This window comes from Rana temporaria, chromosome 9 (assembly GCF_905171775.1).
Source record: "Rana temporaria chromosome 9, aRanTem1.1, whole genome shotgun sequence".
Lineage (NCBI taxonomy): Eukaryota > Metazoa > Chordata > Amphibia > Anura > Ranidae > Rana > Rana temporaria.
In genome coordinates, this window is record NC_053497.1 from 137,207,869 (window position 1) to 137,224,649 (window position 16,781).

General features: G+C 43.7%; 1 protein-coding gene across 16 annotated transcripts in view; it reads right to left on the reverse strand.

Moving 5' to 3' along the window:
• The window catches only part of FNBP1 (formin binding protein 1), a 301,149-nt gene extending 285,903 nt beyond the window's left edge, over positions 1–15,246 (reverse strand). For 3 of the 16 annotated variants that reach the window (XM_040324637.1, XM_040324627.1, XM_040324623.1), the window contains exon 1: positions 14,816–15,243. In XM_040324637.1, the coding sequence (XP_040180571.1) occupies positions 14,816–14,839 (24 nt within the window). In that variant the 5' untranslated portion in view covers positions 14,840–15,243. Of the gene's footprint in view, positions 1–14,815 lie in introns of all 16 variants that reach the window. The other 13 variants (XM_040324632.1, XM_040324629.1, XM_040324638.1 and 10 more) reach the window with 8 other exon arrangements.
• Between the last annotated feature and the right edge of the window lie 1,535 nt (positions 15,247–16,781).

The following is a 16,781-nucleotide window of genomic DNA, read 5'->3' on the forward strand; positions in this document are numbered from 1 at the left end:
AGGACCAGAGCAGGGCTGGAGTTCTCCTGCAGCTGCAGGAGAGGTGCGAGGACGACATGAAATGGCCCGGAGGGCGGGATTCAGCCCGCAGGCCTTGTGTTTGACACCTGTGGGCTACACTGATGGGCGCTGATAAGCTGCACTGATGAGGCGGCACTGATGGGCACTGATAGGCAGCACTGATGGGCACTGGTAGACAGCACTGATAGGTGACACTGACGAGAAGGCACAGATGGGCACTGATCTGCAGCACTGTGGGCACCGATTGGCAGCACTGGGGGGCACTGTTGGGACTGCACTGATAATCAGGACACTGATAATCAGTGCCGATGTCCCTTTAACACAAGCTGGTTATCGGCTCTCTTCTCCTCTCCTTATGCTGTCAGCGTGAGGAAAGGAAAGCTGATAACTGGCTTGTGTTTACATCTGTGATCAGCTGTCATTGGACACAGCTGATCACATGGTAAAGGGCTGCTGTGATTGGCTCTTTACCCCAATCTGTGATCAGCTGAGGCCAAAGGACACATAACTACCAGCATCAAGCTATAGGGAGGGATACTCAGTATACTCAGTATGAGTATAGCATTTTTACAAATGCTAAAATATATGAAAATAAGACCTAAAAAAAGTGCTTTTAGTTATTTAAAAGCCCAAGGTATTGTTTGAAAAATGATTTTACATACAATCAGGGAGCACTGGTAGCAAATATCTACATATAAAAAGGGACCTGCGAGTAAACTTAACTAGTAACTTCTTTGTAAATACGGGCTTATAAAGGATTCATGTTTCAATGACTGAGAAAATCACCCTGAAGCACCTACACCTTACCCACACTATATGATGTGGATTCAAGCACAAATCTTTTCATTTTATGTGAGCAAAAATCACATCTGCCACCATCCTTCTGCAAGAACGAGCAAAGCACCCTCATAAAGGTTTGATTTGTAAAAGATCCTTACTGGCCACACTGAAAACCTTTTCACAATAAAGCAAGACGTGATGGAATCCCATGTTATTCTGCATCCTCTAACGAATACCAAACAACCAAAATGGCTAGAGAAAATGGAGAGAGCGAGAGGAACATTGTATAGAGGGAGATGAGGACAGGCAATATGGCTGCCTGCTACCAATAAAATGATTGGGGCAGGAATATGGGGAAATGAGGAACAAAGCAGCCGACAAGCTCCCCTCGTTAATAGGCTATTTGCTACTGAAACACCCCGTCTGATCTCGGAGCTGCAGACAACCCAGCAGGGGTGAACTCCATGTATGCAGAACACACGACAGAATGATGTAAAACGACAAGACATTGAGAAACCGCGCTGGTCACAGATGAATATATTATCACCCAGGTAAGACTGCAGTGAGAACATGTGCAAGAAAGGTCAATGGAAAAGGGGCGATGCATGAAAGATGGACGAAGGCCAAATACTTTGCACTAACCATAGCAATGTTTGCATCCATTCACAAATTGCATTCGAAAAAAAAAAAAAAGAATCACGCTGGGAGAAAGAAAATAAAGAGATAAAAAGGAAAGAAACAAAAGAAAGAAAGGCAGAGAGGAAAGGAAAAGAAGGAAAAAAAATAAGAAAAGGAAAAGGAGAAAAGGAAAAGAAGAAAGGGAAAAGGAGGGGCATGGGAAAAGAAAAAAAAAAGAAAAGAAAGGAGAAAAAAAGGATAGGAAAATGAAAAGGTTTAGAAAAGAAGGAAAGTAAAAAGAATGGAAAAGAAAAGAAAAAGAAGAAAGGGAAAAGAAGAAAAGTAGAAACATAGGAAAGGAAAAGAAGAAAACGGGGAAAGAAGGAAAGGATAAGGAGGAAAGGAAAGGGAGGAAAGGAAAAGAAGGAAAGAAAAATGAAAAGGAGGAAAGAAAGGAAAATGAAAAGAAGCAAAAGCAAACAAAAGAAAAAGAAGAAAAGGAAAAGAAGGAACATAGGAAAGGAAAAGAAGAAAAGGAGGAAATAAGGAAATGAAAAGGATGAAAAAAGAAAAGAAGGAAAGGAAAAGAAAAAGGAGGAAAGAAGCAAAAGGAAAAAGAAAAAGGAGGAACGTGGGAAAGGAAAAGAAGAAAAGGAATGAAAAAAGGATAGGAAAATGAAAAGGTTTAGAAAAGAAGGAAAGTAAAAGGATAGAAAAGAAAAGAAAAAAAAGAAACGGAAAAAGGAGAAAACGAAAAGAAGAAAAGGAGAAACATAGGAAAGGAAAAGGAAGAACATAGGAAAGTAAAAGAAGAAAACGGGGAAAGGAGGAAAGGAAAAAGAGGAAAGAAGGAAAGGAAAATGAAAAGGAGGAAAGAAAGAAAGGAAAATAAAAAGAAGGAAAAGGAAAATAAAAAGAAGGAAAAGGAAACAAAGGAAAAGAAGAAAGGGAAAATGATGAACATAGGAAAGGAAATACGGAAAACGAGGAAAGAAGGAAATGAAAAGGAGTAAAAAAGAAAAGGAAAAAGAAGGAAAAGAAAAGAAAAAGAAGGAAGTGAAAAGGAGGAAAAAGGAAAAGAAGGAAAGGAAATGAAATAGGAGGAAAGAAACATTAAAAAAGGAAAGAAGGAAATGAAGAAAAGGACATTTAAATTTAAAAGAAGGAAAAGAAAAAGAAAAATAAGAATAGGAAAAGAAATGAAGGGAAGGAAAATAAGGAAAGGCAAAGAAGAAAAGTTGGAAAAAAATGAAAGGAAAAAGGAAAAGAATGAAAGAAAAGAAAAGAAGGAAAGAAATTAAATTCCCAAATTGGGCTTGAAATAGGCAGAATTAAATGGACCATAGATTGTTTGAATCTTCCAGTTCGCTAGGGATTGGCCAAGATTCGATCATTGATATTACATACATCACTGTGTTTTCCCAGCAGGAATGGCTCCCACGATGGTAGAACACAAAAGCTCCACAGAAGGGATTTCCCCATTAACAGTAATTGTGTTAATGGGAAAATCAAGCAATTTTCTTGGTTACAGGAAAGAAAATAGAATCATCTATGGCCTGCCTTAGGACTAAACATGTATCAGGAGAAAGTCTAGGACTGCGCCATGCACAGACAGAAGAAAGCTACCAAGTCTTGTAGAGACTACAAAGATCAAGTAAAATATGCAAATGACTAGTTACGGCGATTCACGAACGTACGCTTTACCTGCGCTCTAAATTTACGTTGTTTCCGTCGATATACGCCGCATAAAACTAAGGCTGCCCTCTAGGTGGTGTAACCCATGTTAAGTATGGCCGTCGTTCCCGCGTCGAAATTTTAAAATTCACATCGTTTGCGTAAGTCGTCCATGAATGGCGCTGGACGCCATTTACATTAACGTCGAAACCAATGACGTCCTTGCGACGTCATTTAGCGCAATGCGCGTCAGGTAATTTGACGGACGGAGCATGCGCAGTACGTTCGGCGCAGGAACGCGCCTAATTTAAATGGTGCCCGCCCCATTGGAATTAGGCAGGCTTGCGCCAAGCGGATTTACGTTACACCGCCGCAAGTTTACAGCTAAGAGCTTTGTGAATCAGGCACTTACGCTGTAAACCTGCGGCGGTGTAACGTAAATGGGATATGTTACGCCGCCGCAGCGTAACGTATTTGTACCTGAATCTGGCCCAGTGTTTTTTTTAGGACTATGCTTTATGTTTATTCTTGTAGCCCCGATGAAGGGGGAGTGATGTTGCCCTCAACAAGTGTTGGATAATTTTTTATGACTTTTTTTTTTTTTTTTTACCAGTAATTAAAAGTATCTTGAACCCTTTCATCCAGGTTCCGTATTTCTACTGTTGGGTGCCCATCAAACAGTTGTGTTGGGTGGAGGCTCACCTGAGAGAAGGAGCTTGTTTGAAGTTTTCCTTCATCTTATTACATATACAAGTCTAAAAGTTCCCTGGGAGAGGAGTTAGGAATGAACCCGGTACTGTATACAGAAATAATGGATCTCATAGGTATAAGGGATAGGACTGGGCCTTGAGTAAAGAGAAGTCCAGGTAGTGGGCTCTGTATAGAGGGCAGGTCTAGGCTAGGCTAGGCCCAGAGAGAAGAGTCTGAACTCCACATTGTATAGAGCAGGGCTGGACAGATTCAAGGAGACGGGCAGTACACCTATAACCAGGGCAGCCATCAGAAAGGGAGGGCGACCGGGCCCCTGGGGACATTCTGGCCCCTTACAGGTGTAATGCCTGTACCCCCCTGATGGAGGCCCTGCCTATAACCAGGATCAAATTATTATTTTTTCTTTTTTTTTTTCATCTTTTTTTGCTTTTTTTGCTTTTTTTTAATCTCCTGTACATTATTTTATCATGCCTTAACGTATTGTAAACCACAAAAAATACCTTTTATTTATCGCCCTTTTTTTTGGTCTGGTAAAGCTAAAATGTGACCAAAATTAATTCTTGCTGCCCCATGGAGTGAGGCATTGCATCTGAGGCATGCGTACACATATCTCTGCAGCGGGTCCAGTAGGATTTGCACAAAAACGCTATGCGTCTTTTGGTCCGTTTCAGGTCCGAATTCAGCCAAAAATTCAGGCTGAAATCAGACCTGAAATGGTGAACCAGGACATGCGGCTTATATGTGAACCCAGCATGAAGGAGGTGAGATCATGACATTACATAGTTACATAGTTAGTCAGGTTGAAAAAGGACACAAGTCCATCCAGTTCAACCATAAAAAAAAAAAATCGTACAATTCCATATAACCAATTCTATACCCACAGTTGATCCAGAGGATCCATCCTCTCCACCAATCACAGAGCACCTTGCATTCATTGAAAAGAATACAAGCCAAGGGGGTCGGTTTTCTAAAGGCAAATAGGCTATGCCAGGGGTTGACAAATTTGCTTGGAATCTAGGAGCCAGCTAAAAAAGTTAGGAGCCAGAAAACACGCCCCGTCCCGATGAGCTTGCGCGCAGAAGCGAACACATACGTGAGCAGCGCCCACATATGTAAACGGTGTTCAAACCACACATGTGAGGTATCGCCACGATTGGTAGAGCGAGAGCAATAATTATAGCCCTAGACCTCCTCTGTAACTCAAAACATGCAACCTGTAGAATTTTTTAAACAACCCCTTATGGAGATTATAAAGGGTAAAAGTTTGTCGCCATTCCACGAGCGGACGTAATTTTGAAGCGTGACATGTTGGGTAACAATTTACTAGGTGTAACATTATCTTTCATAATATTAAAAAAAATGGGGATAACTTCACTGTTGTCTTATTTTTTTATTAAAAAAAAGTGTTATTTTTTCCCAAAAAAGTGCGCTTGTAAGACCGCTGCGCAAATACGGCGTGACAGAAAGTATTGCAACGATCGCCATTTTATTCTCTAGGGTGTTAGGATAAAAAATATATATAATATTTGGGGGTTCTAATTAGAGGGAAGAAGATGGCAGTGAAAATAGTGAAAAATGACATTGGAATTGCTGTTTAACTTGTAATGCTTAACTTGTAATACCAACGGCCACCACCAAATGGCGCCAGCTTACACATCTGGTGGTAATAACTTGTAATAACAAAGGCTCACCACCAGATGGCGCCAGCTCACAAGCCCCCCTTCCAAGCCAAGTCGCCAGGACCCTATTTCTAGTCGCCATGGCCGACCGGGATTTGTCGAGCCCTGGGCTATGCAGTTGCACTCTAAAAGGCCATTTGCTCCAAAGCTTAGTAAAGGAGGGGATGCTTCACTTTTACAAAGAATACCTAATCACATGCAAGGAAAATAAGAAACAGCATTTTTTCTTGCGCAGGATTGGATGATGGATGTCAGCAGAGCTTCACCGTATTGGAGTGGCTAGTGATCAGGGATACTGGCTGGCTGCACTGGTGACACTGTATGCCAAGGCAGCCAGCCAGTGTCCCTAATCACTAGCCACACCAGTACGGTGTCACCAGACCAGTGCCACCACTCATAGGGTTGATTTACTAAAGGCAAATAGACTGTGCACTGTGCAAGAGCAGTAGCTCCAGAGCTTAGTAAATGAGGGGAAGCTCTATTGACTTCCATCATCCAATCATGTGTGTTTTTTTTGTGTTTGAATAGGCTTTGCAAAGTGAAGGAAGAAGAAAAGGCCCTTGAAGAATGCAACTGCACCTGCAAAGTGCACAGTCCATTTGCCTTTATTAAATCTACCCTGTTGCATGAATGGAGGTGCAGGGCATGCAACCAAACAGAGATCAATGTACTAAAACCTGAACTACAAGTCTCAGCATGCTGATACAGATACAGGTCTGGGAGACTATGTTGTCACTTTAGAATAGGAAGTGTGTTACTGGCAGGATCACTAGGTGAAAAAAAGGCAAAAAAAAGCTTAAATAATTATTTTAACACAGAACACCGCACTGCATAGCTTGTTCACCTCTGTACATTGTGGTGTCAACCAAAATGAACTCTGGGTTACCTTGCAATTGCATTGCTATGAATGGAGAAAAAGGTAGGAATACGAGGGATACCATTCCAGACTTATTTGTAGGAAGTGCAATCACCAGCAGTGCCTCGTCCTCACCCTACCTCCTATTTAGTAAATCCCTGACATGAAACCAGCAGATCAGGAGCTCACAGCTTGCAGACTTCACTGACTTCCTGCTTGTTGCAACTGAATGCTCCTCTATGTAGTGGAATCTCAGATTAGTATGACAGTCCTGAACCTCCCCCCACCTTTTATATACAAATCAATGTATACAGTGCAATCAATGGGCAGCTCTATAGATCAGACTTGGAACCCTTAGAGCCCTTTCACACTGGTGCGTTTTTGCGGCGTTTTTGGCGCGGTAAAAATAGCGCTATTAAAACGCTCATAAAACGCTCCAAAAACGCCCCCTCCATTGAAATGAATTGAAAACGCTGCAAAAACGCGGTAAAGTCGATGTAAAAACACAGTAAAATAGCAGTGTTTTACCGCTATTTTAAAGCTCCGCTATAAGCGTTTCCAGTGTGAAAGGGCTATTAAAGTCAGAGAAATCTCAGGGAATCCCACTGGTTGAACGGAAAACAGACCCATGTACGGATTGCTTAATGTATGGCTAGCTTTAGAGTATGTGATACCCAGCGCTGCTGTACATGATAAAATAATTTTCCATAAAAATAAGTATAAAATGAATAATACAATCTCATTCACATTATTGATCTGAACACTCATGTGAAGAGCTGTCTTAACCCGCCCGCAGGGGTTTGCAGCAGCTGGTTGAGATCAATGACAGTCAGCTGGCTGGGTGCACGTCCACACATATCCTGGAGTGTGGGTCTGAGTGTGGGTCTGATACATGGATCAGAACGCTGTCTATCTGCATCCTGATCTGGACTTGCAATGATCTGCACTCCAGGATGTATGTAGAGGTCTGCTCAGCCAGCCAACTGTCACTGATTTCAGCAGGCTGCCTGCATGCCCTTGCATTAATCAACTGTGAATCCTGGCTGGCTGTAGATGGCCCTCTGCATAAGCGTACAGATCGGTACACCCATGTCAATGAAGCCTAATAGTCACAAAAGAAAGATGGACAGTGAAAATTGTAGTGTTCCCTTACATTGGTAGTCAATAGGCAAGAGCTTCCTTATATTTACAGTCAATGGGCACGAGCTTCCTTACAATGGCAGTCAATGATCCTTACTTTGGTAGTCAATGGGCAAGAGCATCCTTACATTGGCAGTCAATGATCCTTACTTTGGTAGTCAATGGGCAAGAGCTTCCTTACACTGGCAGTCAATGATCCTTACTTTGGTAGTCAATGGGCAAGAGAATTCTTACATTGGCAGTCAATAGGCAAGAGCTTCCTTATATTAACAGTCAATGGGCAAGAGTTTCCTTACATTGGTAGTCAATCGGCAAGAGCTTCCTTACATTGGCAGTCAATGGGCCTTACTTTGGTAGTCAATGGGCAAGAACATCCTTACATTGGCTGTCGATGGGCAAGAGCTTCCTTACATTGGCAGTCAATGGGAAAAATCTTCCTTACGTTGGCAGTCAATGGGTAAGAGCTTCCTTACATTGGCAGTCAATGGGCCCAGAGCTTCTTTACATTGGCAGTCAATGGGCAAGAGCATCCTTACATTGGCAGTCAATGGGACTTGCATTGGTAGTCAATGGGCAAGCACATCCTTACATTGGCAGTCAATGGGACTTACATTGGTAGTCAATGGGCAAGCACATCCTTACATTGGCAGTCAATGGGACTTACATTGGTAGTCAATGGGCAAGAGCATCCTTACATTTGTGGCCACTGGGAGAAAGGCCCCTCACATTGGCAGCCAGTGAAAAAAAGCCCTCTTACATTGGTACCGGTAGTGGGTGGAGAAACGCCCCTTATAAACATGATCAGTAGAGAACAACCCTGTGGCAAACCTAGCCACTTCTGGAACGCTGGACGTTACATGTCAAAGGGTTGTCTGTATTATATGCTATGTATTCTGCTGGGTAATTCGTATGCTAGCAGCCTTAAGCCACTAGCATTCAAGTTCTTCGTTTTATGTTGCCCAATCGGTGTTCGGCAGTTTTAAACCGAACTCTCACAACACATAACCCCAGCTATCAACCGACTGTTCCCTCGTGCAGCAATGCCTGATGGGAGAATTATCCAAAATGTTAAGTTCCCCATGTGGTCCTCACTGTATTACCCCTGCTAAATCTGTTTGGCTGTTTGGAAACCCCTTGCATGGGGAATTATATAAATATGGAAGCCTGTGAATAAAAAGTCAGTTGACTCCCAGAGCTGTGTTTCGTCCGGTTACTGGGGGGGATTCGGGACATTGCCTTACTTTTCAGCGCTGACTGTGGATTTACCCTGGTTACCAGCGGAGATCGTGGATTTTAATATTGTACTCCGCTACAAACCCCCTTTACAGTTTATCAGTAGGAGAACAGCCCCTTACAGTGGTGATCGATGGGAAATATGCTGATTACATTGGTGGTCAGTGGGAGGAATGCTCCTGTTACAGATATATAAAAAGATGAATGGTATCAGTGGAAGCTTCTCTGAGTCAGAAATGGCTGATTGCACAGGGAACCCCTAACAACCTCTGAAGGAACCCCGGCTGAAGCAGGCCACTTTAGATAGAAGATACAATGCTGATTACACAGGGACTGTACCATGTACACAGCGCTGTATGGAGATCATGTACAGTATATAGAGTATTCACCCAAAGTACACACATATAAACAAGAGGGCCGTGGAGGCAGATATCTACTAATGACAGATACATACAGCATAGATACAACAGACCAGGGAACAATATCTATAATATATATGGGATGTGTGGTGACAGATATAGCAGAGTGGATTCACTAGGTGTACGGAGTTGGTATTAATAATAATAATACATTACACAGTATATAGATGGTGCATAGGCAGTGTCTATGGGGTATACAGCATGTTGTGTAGAGAACATAGAAATGGGGGCCTATCGGGGACAAGGATCTACATGGACGTATTGAGGGTCACCAAGTAGTTCTATGGATAGAGATGGAAGATGCAATGTATGGAGGGTCACCAAGTAGTTCTATGGATAGAGAGGGATCATGCAATGTATGGAGGGTCACCAAGTAGTTCTATGGATAGAGATGGATCATGCAATGTATGGAGGGTCACCAAGTAGTTCTATGGATAGAGATGGATCATGCAATGTATGGAGAGTCACCAAGTAGTTCTATGGATAGAGATGGATCATGCAATGTATGGAGGGTCACCAAGTAGTTCTATGGATAGAGATGGATCATGCAATGTATGGAGAGTCACCAAGTAGTTCTATGGATAGAGATGGATCATGCAATGTATGGAGGGTCACCAAGTAGTTCTATGGATAGAGATGGAAGATGCAATGTATGGAGGGTCACCAAGTAGTTCTATGGATAGAGATGGATCATGCAATGTATGGAGGGTCACCAAGTAGTTCTATGGATAGAGATGGAAGATGCAATGTATGGAGGGTCACCAAGTAGTTCTATGGATAGAGATGGATCATGCAATGTATGGAGGGTCACCAAGTAGTTCTATGGATAGAGATGGATCATGCAATGTATGGAGGGTCACCAAGTAGTTCTATGGATAGAGATGTATCATGCAATGTATGGAGGGTCACCAAGTAGTTCTATGGATAGAGATGGATCATGCAATGTATGGAGGGTCACCAAGTAGTTCTATGGATAGAGATGGATCATGCAATGTATGGAGGGTCACCAAGTAGTTCTATGGATAGAGATGGAAGATGCAATGTATGGAGGGTCACCAAGTAGTTCTATGGATAGAGATGTATCATGCAATGTATGGAGGGTCACCAAGTAGTTCTATGGATAGAGATGGGTCATGCAATGTATGGAGAGTGACCAAGTAGTTCTATGGATAGAGAGGGATCATGCAATGTATGGAGAGTCACCAAGTAGTTCTATGGATAGAGAGGGATCATGGAAAGTATAGAGGGTCACCAAGTAGTTCTATGGATAGAGAGGGATCATGCAATGTATGGAGAGTCACCAAGTAGTTCTATGGATAAAGATGTATCATGCAATGTATGGGGGGTCACCAAGTAGTTCTATGGATAGAGATGGGTCATGCAATGTATGGAGAGTCACCAAGTAGTTCTATGGATAAAGATGTATCATGCAATGTATGGAGAGTCACAAAGTAGATCTATGGATAGAGATGGAAGATGCAATGTATGGAGGGTCACCAAGTAGTTCTATGGATAGAGAGGGATCATGCAATGTATGGAGGGTCACCAAGTAGTTCTATGGATAGAGAGGGATCATGCAATGTATGGAGGGTCACCAAGTAGTTCTATGGATAGAGATGGAAGATGCAATGTATGGAGGGTCACCAGGTAGTTCTATGGATAGAGATGGATCATGCAATGTATGGAGGGTCACCAAGTAGTTCTATGGATAAAGATGTATCATGCAATGTATGGAGGGTCACCAAGTAGTTCTATGGATAAAGATGTATCATGCAATGTATGGAGAGTCACAAAGTAGATCTATGGATAGAGATGGAAGATGCAATGTATGGAGGGTCACCAAGTAGTTCTATAGATAGAGAGGGAAGATGCAATGTATGGAGGGTCACCAAGTAGTTCTATGGATAAAGATGTATCATGCAATGTATGGAGGGTCACCAAGTAGTTCTATGGATAGAGATGGAAGATGCAATGTATGGAGGGTCACCAGGTAGTTCTATGGATAGAGATGGATCATGCAATGTATGGAGGGTCACCAAGTAGTTCTATGGATAAAGATGTATCATGCAATGTATGGAGGGTCACCAAGTAGTTCTATGGATAAAGATGTATCATGCAATGTATGGAGAGTCACAAAGTAGATCTATGGATAGAGATGGAAGATGCAATGTATGGAGGGTCACCAAGTAGTTCTATAGATAGAGAGGGAAGATGCAATGTATGGAGGGTCACCAAGTAGTTCTATGGATAGAGATGGATCATGCAATGTATGGAGGGTCACCAAGTAGATCTATGGATAGAGATGGAAGATGCAATGTATGGAGGGTCACCAAGTAGATCTATGGATAGAGATGGAAGATGCAATGTATGGAGAGTCAGTTGTATAGACAGATCACGTGTACAAACAGTTATTAGGAGAGTGTACAGATGGCCAGGGATCACACATTGATTATTATCAGCTCTACAGATCAGCACTGGTCATATCTATGGAGCCGGCTGTGTCCTCCTGTGTACAGTGTAGGGGGAGGGGGGGGGGCGTACAGGGACAGTGTATAGACCCAGACAGGAGGACATCCCGGGGTCAGTGTGATATTCCTCCACTCAGAGATCTAATGACGATCAGTAAAATAATAGGATGAGGAGGGTGGTGTGTGATGATTGGGGGGAGGGGGGGTTGGATGATCAGGAGGAGGATAGTAATAATATATAAGGATGATGGTGGTCTGTATGATAAATAATGATTGGGGGGGGGTGATGACTAATGATCTCCTGGTTGATGAGGAGGATGATAATGAAGAATGAGGATGGTGATAATAATGTATGGTATGTACATTAATAATGATAGTGATCTGTATGATGATGGAGGATGAGGATGGGATCTGTATGGTGATGATGAGAATGAGGATGGTGTATATGGTGATGATGAGAATGAGGATGGTGTATATGGTGATGATGAAGAAGGAAGATGAGTATGGTGTGATGATGCAGGCGGATGAAAATGGTGATGATGATGGTGTATATGGTGATGAAGGCGGATGAGGATGGTGTGATGATGTGTATGTTGATGATAAAGAATGAGGAGGAGGATGCTGTATAAGATGGTGATTATGAAGAAGAAGGAGGATGAGGATGGTGTGATGATGTATATGGTGATGATGATGAAGAAGGATGAGGATAGTGTGATGATGTGTATGGTGATTAAGAATGAGTATGATGTGATGATGAGTATGGTGATGAAGAAGTAGGATGAGTATGGTGTGATGATGAGTATGGTGATGAAGGAGGATGAGTATGGTGTGATGATGAGTATGGTGATGAAGAAGGAGGATGAGTATGGTGATGATGAAGAAGGAGGATGAGTATGGTGTGATGATGAGTATGGTGATGAAGAAGGAGGATGAGTATAGTGATGAAGAAGGAGGATGAGTATGGTGATGAAGGAGGATGTGTATGGTGTGATGATGAGTATGGTGATGAAGAATGAGGAGGATGAGTATGGTGATGAAGAAGGAGGATGAGTATGGTGTGATGATGTGTATGGTGATGAAGAATGAGGAGAAAGAGTATGGTGATGAAGAAGGAGGATGAGTATGGTGATGAAGAAGGAGGATGTGTATGGTGATGAAGAAGGAGGATGAGTATGGTGATGAAGAATGAGGAGGATGAGTATGGTGATGAAAAAGAAGAAGGAGGATGAATATGGTGATGAAGAAGGAGGATGAGTATGGTGTGATGATGATGAAGAAGGAGGATGAGTATGGTGTGATAATGTGTATGGTGATGAAGAATGAGGAGGATGAGTATGATGTGATAATATGTATGGTGATGATGAAGAAGGAGGATGAGTATGGTGTGATGATATGTATGGTGATGAAGAATGAGGAGGATGAGTATGGTGATGAAGAATGAGGAGGATGAGTATGGTGATGATGAAGAAGGAGGATGAGTATGGTGTGATGATATGTATGGTGATGAAGAATGAGGAGGATGAGTATGGTGATGAAGAATGAGGAGGATGAGTATGGTGATGATGAAGAAGGAGGATGAGTATGGTGTGATGATATGTATGGTGATGAAGAATGAGGAGGATGAGTATGGTGATGAAGAAGGAGGATGATGATGGTATGATGATGTGTATGGTGATGATGAAGAATGAGGAGGATGAGTATGGTATGATGATATGTATGGTGATGAAGAATGAGGAGGATGAGTATGGTGAAGAAGGAGGATGAGTATGGTGATGATGAAGGAGGATGAGTATGGTGTGATGATGTGTATAGTGATGAAGAATGAGGAGGATGAGTATGGTGATGATGATGAAGAAGGAGGATGAGTATGGTGTGATGATATGTATGGTGATGAAGAAGGAGGATGAGTATGGTGTGATGATGTGTATAGTGATGAAGAATGAGGAGGATGAGTATGGTGATGATGATGAAGAAGGAGGATGAGTATGGTGTGATGATATGTATGGTGATGAAGAAGGAGGATGAGTATGGTGTGATGATGTGTATAGTGATGAAGAATGAGGAGGATGAGTATGGTGATGATGAAGGAGGATGATTATGGTGATGATGATATGTATGGTGATGAAGAAGGAGGATGAGTATGGTGTGATGATGTGTATGGTGATGAAGGAGGATGAGTATGGTGATGAAGGAGGATGAGTATGGTATGATGATGTGTATGGTGATGAAGGAGGATGAGTATGGTGATGAAGGAGGATGAGTATGGTATGATGATGTGTATGGTGATGAAGGAGGATGAGTATGGTGATGAAGGAGGATGAGTATGGTATGATGATGTGTATGGTGATGAAGGAGGATGAGTATGGTGATGAAGGAGGATGAGTATGGTATGATGATGTGTATGGTGATGAAGGAGGATGAGTATGGTGATGAAGGAGGATGAGTATGGTATGATGATATGTATGGTGATGATGAAGAAGGAGGATGAGTATGGTGATGAAGAAGGAGGATGAGTATGGTATGATGATATGTATGGTGATGATGAAGGAGGATGAGTATGGTGTGATGATGATGAAGAATGAGGAGGATGAGTATGGTGATGATGAAGAAGGAGGATGAGTATGGTGATGATGAAGAAGGAGGATGAGTATGGTGTGATGATGTGTATGGTGATGAAGAATGAGGAGGATGTGTATGGTGATGATGAAGAAGGAGGATGAGTATGGTGTGATGATGTGTATGGTGATGAAGAATGAGGAGGATGTGTATGGTGATGATGAAGAAGGAGGATGAGTATGGTGTGATGATGTGTATGGTGATGAAGGAGGATGAGTATGGTGATGAAGGAGGATGAGTATGGTATGATGATATGTATGGTGATGATGAAGAAGGAGGATGAGTATGGTGATGAAGAAGGAGGATGAGTATGGTATGATGATATGTATGGTGATGATGAAGGAGGATGAGTATGGTGTGATGATGATGAATGGTGATGAAGAATGAGGAGGATGAGTATGGTGATGATGAAGAAGGAGGCTGAGTATGGTGTGATGATGTGTATGGTGATGATGAAGGAGGATGAGTATGGTGATGATGAAGGAGGATGAGTATGGTATGATGATGATGTGTATAGTGATGAAGAATGAGGAGGATGAGTATGATGATGTCCTATACAAGTCCGGGGGAGGGTAGGGGGTAAGAGGGAGTGTGACTCACCCACAGCTCGGTGCCCCAGCTCATGGTGTGTCCCGGGGGGGGGGGCGGCGGGGACGGTGGCCCGCTCCTCAGTTGTGCAGACAGGACAGGCAGTGGCCCGGTGGGGGGCGTGTCTCTGTGGATGCGGTGACCCCCGGGTGTACGGGGGGGGGGTGTTCCTCCTCAGGCGGTGTCTCGGTCGGTAGATCCCGGGATCGGGGTGTCACGGTGTCATCTCCCTGACAGTAGCGGAGGAGCGGGAGCGCGGACTGCTCGGGAAGCACCGCGGGAGCGCGCTGTGGGGGGTTATTCGGCTTACAGAAGAGGGAGAGCGTGCCAGAGCGAGCGGGCGTGGCCAGCAACTGCACCAAGTAAAGGGCGGGGCCAGCTACCTAAGTGGGCGTGGATATTCGTCTACTTAGTATCCTGAGGGAAAGCCGGGTGGCCGGGCGCTCTGACATACAGGACACCCGGAGAGAAGAGCGCGGCCCCGAGCCTCCAGGTACAGAGTGTACACGGTACAAATAAAGGCGTATTGTACAACTAGTGTATGGCTCTGGGCGGGGCAAAGGTACTTAGTAGGCGTTCCCACAATGCTAAAGAGGAGGAGCTTTGTTTGACAGCTCGAGAAAGCTTCTAAAAAGAATAACGGTTAACAAGGGGATCTTCCTCCGGAACCAATCAGCTGTCAGGGGGCGGAGTCCTCAGTATTTTGATGCGCTTGCACAGCAACCAGGACAGGGAAAGTGGGCGTATCTAGGGGAGCTCTGTGATTCGAGGCAACGGGGCGCCACCTGGTGGACAGTGGTTGTATTTGTTTTACTTTTCTATTATACATGGCACAGTTTTCATTATAAGGACTCTTATACACTGGGAGCAAAGTACACCATACATGTCACAATCTAAGCGTACAATCTCTGTAAGAGCAACTTTACAGCTACCAAAACTGTGCAATATGATGTAACTGCTCGTCTTCCGGGGCATTTCTAGCCCCAAATGACTGTAAACTCCATAAAACGTGTATATGCTCTCGGCGTGCGCACAGAGTGTGCCAGGTGTGCCTGGGTCAGGCCCGGATTTACTCCCTTTTCCGCCCCAAGGCCGGGCCCTTCGATACGCCCCCCCATCGGCCTTGTTATGGTTCGTAGTGTGGGACGACAGGATATTTTCACCCCCCTGTTCCCGTGGCATCGCCAGGGGCGGATCTAGAGTCTAGTCTCGGGAGGAGCACTGCCAGAAAATAAGATTTTTTTTGCAGACAGTTTATTTGGGAAATTTCTGGTGTTGGTGCTTCAATCATCACGGCACCATGGTTGGTATGGTGTCAGGATGATTGTAGCGCATTATTTCTATTATTACATTGTTATAGAAAATGAAATAGTTCTAATCACCATAATCAGTGGGAGCCCAGAGTGTGTCACTTTCCACCGTCGCCTGCCACCAGATGCAGATTGTCAATTGCCACAAGTTGCGGATTGTCCACTTGCCAGTTGCCACATCACCTGCTACAAGTTGCGGATTGTCCACTTGCCACATGTTGCGGATTGTCCACTTGCCACACATTGCGGATTGTCCACTTGCCACGTCACCTGCTACACGTTGCAGATTGTCACTTGCCACGTCACTTGCCACACCTTGTGGATTGTCCACTTGCCACGTTACCTGCCACACATTGTGGATTGTCCACTTGCCACACATTGTGGATTGTCCACTTGCCACACTTTGTGGATTGTCCACTTGCCACACTTTGTGGATTGTCCACTTGCCACGTTACCTGCCACACCTTGTGGATTGTCCACTTGCCACGTCACCTGCCACACCTTGCAGATTGTCCACTTGCCACGTCAACCTGCAACACCTTGAGGATTGTACAATTGCCACACGTTGCAGATTGTCATTTGCCACGTTACCTGCCACACCTTGCGGATTGTCACTTTCCTGCTTAGGTGGGGAATGGGGATTGTCACTTCCTGTGTCCCGGAGTCAG